General features: G+C 37.9%; 2 protein-coding genes and 1 non-coding gene across 3 annotated transcripts; 2 read left to right on the top strand and 1 right to left on the bottom strand.

Moving 5' to 3' along the window:
* Nucleotides 1-303: 303 nt before the first annotated feature.
* On the top strand, nucleotides 304-6,936 carry LOC104234753 (trihelix transcription factor ENAP2-like). Its single transcript, XM_009788377.2, has 2 exons — nucleotides 304-1,367; nucleotides 6,553-6,936. Exons 1-2 carry the CDS (start codon nucleotides 611-613, stop codon nucleotides 6,558-6,560), a joined length of 765 nt encoding a protein of 254 aa, XP_009786679.1. The 5' UTR covers nucleotides 304-610; the 3' UTR covers nucleotides 6,561-6,936.
* A 1,143-nt stretch (nucleotides 6,937-8,079) lies between these two features.
* LOC104234754 (LOB domain-containing protein 21-like) lies at nucleotides 8,080-8,661 on the bottom strand. Its single transcript, XM_009788378.2, has one exon. It carries the CDS (start codon nucleotides 8,659-8,661, stop codon nucleotides 8,080-8,082), a length of 582 nt encoding a protein of 193 aa, XP_009786680.2.
* Nucleotides 8,662-8,723: 62 nt separating this feature from the next.
* Nucleotides 8,724-8,797, top strand: TRNAI-AAU (transfer RNA isoleucine (anticodon AAU)). Its single transcript has one exon. It is a non-coding gene; the product is annotated as a tRNA-Ile (tRNA).
* Nucleotides 8,798-9,107: the final 310 nt, after the last annotated feature.

Here is a 9,107-nt window from a genome sequence, read left to right on the forward strand (position 1 = left end):
AAAGCGCTTAAGTACTTTTGAGAAAAATAACTTGTGTTTGATTAATTAATTTGAAAAATATTTTTGAGTAGCAATTAGTGTTTGATCAAGCTTTTAAAAAATATTTTTAAGTGTATTTTTTTAAAAGTGCTTTTTTGAAAGTGCTTTTGGAGAGAAGATATATTTTTCTGCTCTTCCAAAATTGATTATACTTCTACTCAAATATATATATATATATATATATTTTAAAAGTTTGGGCAAACATTTAACTTTGAAAAAAAAAAGCTTTTAACCTAAGAGACAAACACGCTATGAGAGCAAAGCCTGTTGCCCCGTTCACTGCACGTAAAAAAATAAAAAAGGAAAACGCAGTGAGGAAATGGGAAGTGACGGGGTAAAATTGGGAGAAATCGTAGACAAGCGTAGGCATAGCCCACTCCGTACAATCATCCAATAGGCAGCTGCTGACGTCCCCCCTCTTCCGGTCAGATGTACGGCCAACTTTCCTTTCCCATTCCTTATCCCCCTTCCCCCCCCGATGTTTCTCCCCTTCACCTCCGGCGCACCTTAGCATCTTCCCCTCTTTCTCTCAAGAACCGATCCGCCCGAACCGGAGCCGAACCGGTTTCCAATGGAGAGCCAAACCGCTGTCCCCACTAGGCCTCACGCCGGTGGACGTGAAGACTGCTGGAGTGAAGGTGCCACTGAAACCCTAATCGAAGCTTGGGGCGATCGTTACATCAGGCTTAATCGCGGCAATCTCCGGCAGAAGGACTGGAAGGAAGTCGCTGACACCGTTAACTCCCGTCAAAACGGCGTTAAGCCTCAGCGCACCGATGTACAGTGTAAGAACCGGATCGATACTTTGAAGAAGAAGTACAAGCTTGAGAAAACCAAGTCATCTCCGTCTAAATGGCCGTTTTATAACTGTCTCGATTATCTCATCGGTACCAATAACGTTTCTACCTCGCCGTGTAATAGAAAATTGACTGCCGCGATTACACTTACCGTTAAGTCAAGCTCTAACCCTAACCCTAACTTTGGTGCCGTGAATTATTCCGGCAGTTCATCGAGGATGAATTCAAGTGGTTCAAATTACAGCTCGCACGATGATTTGCCGTTTGGGAGTGGAGGGAGGAAGAATAAAATGGAGTATGTAGGATTAGCGGAGGAAACTACAGCGTACAAGGAGTTGGCGCGGGCAATATTGAGGTTTGGGGAAATATATGAGAGAATTGAGAGCACAAAGCAGCAGCAGATGGTGGAGTTGGAGAAGCAGAGGATGAAATTCACCAAGGACCTGGAGGTTCAGCGGATGAATATGTTCATGGAAACTCAGTTGCAGATTGAAAGAGCTAAACGTCCTGCCAGGCATCCTACTTCGACAGGTGAAATTTCAGATATTTACTGCACTTTTTTGCATTTCTCCTGGCTTTATCTTTATTGATGTAGCTGTTCTTTAGAATGTTGGAATTTATGTCTATCTAGGGTTAAACAGGTTATTACAAAGTTCAGCAAATGAATCTATTTCTCGGTTTGAAAGCTGTAAATGTCCTGAGATGAAACGAATGCTGAAGAACTAGTACAGTAATCTGTTTGAATTGTGTAGTTAAAGGGAATCTTTAGAGTAATTCAGAAACCAACTTGTTGTATGTCCTTAAAAGTAGTGAAATTGAACCAATCCAGAATATCCTGTTCTTTATACGATCAGTTGGATCATACTTGAAGCTAGAGCATTGAATCATCCATAAGAGATCACAGATAATCTGTTACTATGTTTTTCCAGGTCCCATTTTGAGTAAAATTGTCCACGAAAGATGCTATTCATGAGTGCATAACCCCATCATGTTTGCATTTTTTAATGCAAGCTATGGGTTGTAGGCAGTTACATCACTGTTCTGTTACAAGATCCTATAGTTCCCAGCATCTTTCTTCATGCTTTTTTCTTGCCTTTAGGGGCTAAACCAAGAAATTTTTATAACCTAAGTGTTATGTAACCTATGCTTATTTCAAACTTTCTTGCTATTTGTGATTGTGACTGGGTCATGAACTTTGGGAATGTTCCTTTCCAACAATGCGTCTGCAGTCTGGCTTTCCGTAGAGTTAATTGATTTTCTGGAACTTCGCACATTAAAGTCAACCCGCAGTTACATAGATCGTATAGTTCATATGTTTGAAAGATGCGGGTAGAGGATATGTGAGCTGATTAGTAGGCAAGCTTAGGGTTTTAGGCTCTTTTTTCTTGATTCAATTTGATTCCTGTATCTGAAATGTTGCATTGGTCGGTGCTATTAGTTTGTTTTTCTCCTGTATGTCCTTGAATGCACTCACATACATGGGTAATCAACGATGAAAATCCATTGTAATCTAAGTTTCTTTAAAGTCAAGGTCTCACTTGACACACTAGTCATTTCATTTTTTATTCGGAAAAGGGTCAAAAATATCCCTCTACTATTAAAATTATTTCAAATTACCCTTTGTTATACTATTTGATCAAAAATAACCTTGCCGTCTAACTATTAAACAAATATGCCCTTGCTTTAATGGAAGAGCCACGTGGAGGGCTTCTAAGCCTTTTTAATCTCCAACCCAAATTAATTGAATCCGACCCATTACTCAACACCCAAAACCCGTAACCCATAAAATTTAAAGCCCCTATTTCATTTCTCTTTTCAAAAAATTGAACCACAGTTTTACGTTCATGTCGAGAATTTTCTAAACCTTCTTACATATTCTTCATCCTAGGTTTTCACCCAAACTAAAATTATTGTTTAACCATGTAAAAATCATTTGCAATACGGATAAGAATGATGGTGAAAAATTTGGGACACGTCAATCAGTATTGAACAACAAGAGAGAACACATATATTCTCCAAACAACTGGTTTCAATCATTCATTGAGAAAATTCTGGAGGCTAGTTTAACAAACCTCAATCGCCTGGCTACTACCTAAAATGGAGTTTCTCTTACATTTAGACCATTTCAAGCTAAAATAAAGGCCTCTGGCAGATTAATCCAGACCAAGCTATTCTCGCGAGAGATTGATGGCCAAAGCGATCACTTTTTTTTGAAGTTCTGAAACCACCGAATCCCATCATAGTTGCAACATCAAGGTCTATTCAAGGTTCCTCCTCTGCAGCCTTCTCTTTCTGGGTATCAATACAAATACCAAAGTAACCATCAAAGGAAACTTTGTTAGAGAAAACACTGCTGGACAGGGAGAAATGGGGAGGTATATAAAGTTAAGTGTATGACCAAAGTCTGCCTCATAGTATCCGTACCAAAGTCAACCAAATCAGTCCCAAGTTTACCAAATCTAACATCCAAAAGTAAGCTTCACAAGTACAAACCTTCTTCTCTTTCTTCTTTTCTCGGTGTAGACGTTTCCTTTTTTCCTCTTTCTGCTGTTATTTCAACAATCGCTCCTCAAAATCTACAAAAAATTTCTTGACTGATGAAAGAGAACTGAACTATTTGGGTTGAGGGTCTCTGATTTTTAACTCAAGGGGTCTTAAATTTTACGGGTTACCGGTTTTGGGTGTTGAGTAATGGGTCGGATTCAATTATTTTGGGTTGGGGATTAAAAAGGCTTAGAAGCCCTCCACGTGGCACTTTTGGTAAAGTAAGGGCATATTTGTTTAATAGTTAGACGGTAGGGTTATTTTTGATCGAATAGCATAACAGAGGGTAATTTTAAACAATTTTCAATAGTAGAGGGATATTTTTGATCCTTTTCCGTTTTTTATTTCCTTGTTGCCTTGCCAAGAGTTATTTGCTCCTACTTCCGCACTGTAATTTTGTATCACGCAACTATCTCTATATTTTGTTTCTTACTCTTCTGAATTGCCTCTGACGAGAAGGCAATATCCAGAGGTAGATTGTTTACCACTTGTGTGACATTGTCCAATTTGCATCTATGTACTCACGACTTAATTGTCCAAATTCTCGTAGAGTAATCCCTTTCTTGACGCAGATCTATGCAACCATTCAGATACATCGAAGTATATGAATCAAATATATAAAAGTTGCTCTGTTGAAGGAAGGGTTACAAATTTAATCGACCTTTAGCAGCCTAGAAGTTTTAGAAAAATGGCTAGAATAGTAGAAAGTCTTCTTCAGAGTAGATGGAGTTGTCAATAGTTGGAGTTTTTGAGGTCAGAATCTCTTTGGATCAAGATGGATCCGATGAGAAGGACCAATCGATCCAAATGTACTGAAGCGATGTCGAAAGATCGTGAACAACTTCCATATAGGCCTATGAAACGGCGTGGTGCTGAAAAATGACTGCTGGTGGATTATGGAGGCACGTGGGAACTCCTATTGTGGCTTGGCTTTTTGGACTTAGTTCACATTAGAATTTTGAGTTGATTGGTACTTACTGATTTATGCACAGCACCCACGGAAAGCAATAAAATCTCCAATAGATGCGACAATAGCCAAAAAATGCACAGGCACTGAAAATTCCTCTCCTAGACATCTCTGATAAATACATGGATTAATTTCACAATAACTTTGATACCGTGTGAGATAAAAGAGAAATAAGGAGAAGAGATTCAGGAAAAACATGAAGACAAATGTAAATTCACACCTTCGATGTATATAGTTACATTTCTCGATGTGGAGTACATTTATGCAATCTTCTATATTACTCCCTCCCTTTCAATTTATGTGTCTTACTTTCATTTTTGGTCTATTTCAATAAGAATGTCTCTTTCTATATTTAGCAAGTTTATAGGAATGACTTGGCATGTTTAAGACCACAATATTTAAAGGGTAATTTTGGTATCTTATACATACCTTTAGTGTGAGAGACCCAAAAAAAATTTAAAAAAAATAAATTACTGAAACAAAGGGAGTACATATAAGTCTAATCTGTTTAGAACCGATAAAACATGTTGATAGTTGTAAGAAAATACAAGCTGGCCCGGATACTACAGTAATAAAAAAATAGTTGTAAGAAAATAGTAGCAATTTTGGACTGGTATTTCTTTAATAGGAAGCAAAAGTTGATATTTGACGCATAAATCTTGAAGCTCTACATGTGGTTAGGTCGGTCAATTTCACTTTGACCAGCATGTTGGCGCCTATGTTGCACGGACTCTCCAAAATGATGCCGCACCCGTGTCGGATTTTTGGAGGATCCGACACACATTCAGCAACATTTTCGAAGAGTCCGAGCAACACAGGTTGGCGCTTTGTTAACTTACTAAATCCTACTCAATCGCGTTCAATTGAAAATTATGGTAGAATATAATGACCTTTTTAGTGATTTGTCATTACTTCTCCTGGGCACTCAATATTTTCTTTGAGTCAGCACCCTCAGTATTATCTCTCTTTGAAAATTGGCCTAAATCTCTTCTTTGTCGAGTTTACCTCATTCTTTTTAACTTTTTGACCTATCAATTTTGTGGCCTTGGTTAATAAAAGCAATTCATGGTGTTACCACATAAACACCTTCCTTCATATCTCTTGGTTTCTTCAACTTCCCATCTTTGATGGGTTGGTCTAGCTGCTTATCTTAGCTTCATCTGCAACATAGATACAAGAATCACAGGGTTTCTCATTTGTTTTAAAAGCTAATAGAGGTTTACATTTGACCTAAATGGTTGAGTTGATGTTATAAGTTCTGGCACTCACTTTATCTTCAAAATTTGGAGCGTGCGGTTCAGTTAAAAATATTTCACAAAAAGGAATCATAAATTTTCCTTGTGGAGCATTGGCTTGTCTGAGCTAGAGTAATATGAACAAAGTGGTCTAATTTATTTCTGGCTATAGCTTCGCCCACACCTTACTCTGGTTTAGGAACAATATTAAAAAAAAATACTATCATTAATGCAGGACAATTGTAAGGGCACATTAATAACAAGAAAAGTACAGGGATCTATTTGTTTACAAATGCAATTGCTAGCTTTTGCATTTTTTCCAACGTTTTCACTTTCTTTTTGTTTGGTTGGGGGTGGGTGGGTTGGGGGTCAAGTTGTTGTCATCCTTTTTGATGATGTTGTTTGTTTTAATTGTTTTACCTCTTTCTTCCAGTAAGTGCACAAGACTGAGAAAGGAAGAAGACATATGGGATAAGCTATGGTTACTTGAAAATATAGTTATCCATCCCTATGTATGTTTTATATTGAAAATAATCATGACTAATTGCCAAAATTCCGTATACAAAATTGTCATATGGTGTGTATTGTGCGTATTGCCAGGGTAAGAGTATGAGGTTCTATGTTCTTCTTGTACATGGTATTGTGCCACCTGAGGAACAGGATGTATGAATTTTGACTTGGAAACAGTAGTGCAATTACCTTTGCAATACTTTTGTAGCATAGGATTCTATCTCCTTCCCTTTCTTTCTGACACGAAAATGACACACTGAACTATTTCTCTATTTGCTTTTATATGTTCACCTTTTTTGTGGTAAGAAAATCTCTCTCTTTACTTTTGATCTTTACCTAATGATTGGAAGTCGGATGTGTTTGTATTGTTGAATGATGTGGACGTTGCTATACACTTGAGTTTTACTTGCTTATTTTCTAGAAAGGTGTACCATTGCTAACCTTCATGTACTTTTCACAGGAAAATAGTTATCTGCAGCAGTTACATCTATTAGGGCAGGCTACTGCTGCTGACCAAGGGCTAAAGTCACCCGAAGTTGCTTGTAAATTGTTCATGCAGTTAACAGAAGCTCAGGAAACCAAGATTAATGTGTTTGTATTTGGGTCTGCTGTGTTTATGTAGATGATATGTTGATGTGCTAAAACATTAGCTGTAGTAGTATTTATTAGGATGAAGTTTTTTACGCTTTCGTATTACTCAATGTTTTATGAATAACTGGGCTTTTCACGGACTTGTTTACGATCAGTCTGCAATATTGTAGGAACACGGGTATTGAGGTTGTGTGTAACATTCAACTGCCTTGATGCTTCTTCTCTTGAATGATCAATGTACGTACTTCCATTATTTGCTGCTCTATTAAGCAGGCTACTGTTTGCTTGCTTGCAAGCAGTTGACTAGTGGTTTACATCATTGAGGAAAGGACTGATGGGGGTCTATTATAACCCAGGCTTCTGGGGTATTGTTGTTGGGGCAGCAGCAACAACAAAACTATGGCAGGTTTCTATGTCATGGCACATCAGTGGATCATTTCAACTAGCAACCGTGGCCACACTCACGAGTAAGAATTACAGGAACTTTGATTCCTTGTACTGTAGTTGCAAATATGTACCGCCTTCTCAAGGGCAGACAAATGGTCTTAGATTTAATCCTGCAATAACTGAACATTTATCCTTCATGGGTGACTACTACATATATGCATATGTAAGTTAGCTGACGAATCTTGATGAGAAACCATTGCTGATGTAACATGAATCCTTGACAATGGAATTGTGGAAGTGTTTTAAACTGAGAGTTCGGGTAACTTGGTTGGGGGGGAGGGGGGGGGGGGTCTAGGCTAGCTTGTTATTAATGATCATCTGTGTAGTTTTTATTTCAAATTAACTATTGCTGCGATCTTGATGTCTAAAACATGTCCAACATCTTCTCCATGGTTTTACGTCAAATAGAACCGCTAAAGCTCAAATGCATAAACGTTAAACTTATTTTTTCCTGTTTTAACTCCTTTTTATTTAATTGAATGAAATATAATTCTAATGTTTCCTCCAATAATTAAAATGCTACTGGAAAAGGAAAGTGCTGGACCATCTTTAAATTGTGGACTCTTAACCAAAGGAAGTCAACTCATTGAAAGTGAAAAAGGAAATGAAAAGAGAACGAAAAAGGAAACAACTGAGCAGTCATTCATTGTGATAAAGCTAAAAACAGTAGCTCATCGTGTTTAAACTATCTAATGTAACAACAACCCACTTTGGAACTTTACGTTAAATTACCCTGCATCAGTAGAAATGGAAATGAATTTTGCAGTCTAATTTCTTTTTTGTTGACAACTTATTACCCCATCACGTCTGTTCTAATAATTACATTAAATGCCATGGAGTTGGAGTTCCATTATCATTCTGGCAAAGTCCTTCAAATTATTAGTACTGCTACTTAATAACAACACTAGATACAGAAGCAAAGAACTAGATATGGGGTACGGGTGATTAATCATGGAAATTGGCCAAACTCATTGGTAGATGCACAATGGCCCATGTCAAATGAATTTTGGACATAGCTATCTAAGTACCCAGCGGTGACAGGAACATCCGCAAAATCAGAAGGCATCACGTTGGCGACATTAAAAGGATCATAATCCAACATTAAGGAACAATTAGTAGTAGGGTTTTGCTTTGCAGCAAAATAAGCAACGCGAGTTCGAGCAAGCATTAGATCATGTTGTAGCTCCACCATTTTTCGTTGTAACGAAGCTATAGCGCCAATGCAACCGTAAACAGGGTCCCTTAGTCTCACCTCGGCCTCGTAAACGAGAGAATTAACTGTGTCTTCTCGCTGATCCTCGGGCACTTCGTTCAGGATCTTGCTCACATTGCTAGCCCCAAACACCTTGTGAACGTTGGCGAATTTCTTGGGCTCGTCCGACCGGAAATATGGAGCGAATTGACAATTTGGAGTGCACCTTCTCTTTAAGAACTTGCAAGCTGCACAAGATGAGCTTGAACGTGGCTCGTTACTCTTCATGCCTTCCTCTTTTTCTTCAAACTTCACCTTAATATGATTTTGGCTACTCATATTTATAGGCTTTGAGATGATAACGATTGTCAAATATTATGCTTTTCACTATCCGAACAACTGGCCCATTAGCTCAGTTGGTTAGAGCGTCATGCTAATAACACGAAGGTCGTAGGGTCGAGACCTGCATGGGCCATATTAATTATACTCCATATCACTCCTACTTTTCTGGAAACATAAGTTTAAAAAGTCTATTTCAGTTTCTTGACATACAGAAAGATAACTTGCGTAATATCTAATCCTCACAATAGAATTCCGTTTCTTCTCTTTTCCATGGAGAATTTAGCTAATATTTCATTTTCAACAGATTTAGGAGATCACAATGTAACTTGCCCATTCTTATTAAAAGAAAAGACAAAACAACTGAAAAAACTGACTCAGTGCCTGACAATTGATATGTAGTGGATGGAAAATAGTGAAAGATGGGTTATCGGTATATATTTATT

This window comes from Nicotiana sylvestris, chromosome 3 (assembly GCF_000393655.2).
Source record: "Nicotiana sylvestris chromosome 3, ASM39365v2, whole genome shotgun sequence".
Classification (NCBI taxonomy): Eukaryota; Viridiplantae; Streptophyta; class Magnoliopsida; order Solanales; family Solanaceae; genus Nicotiana; species Nicotiana sylvestris.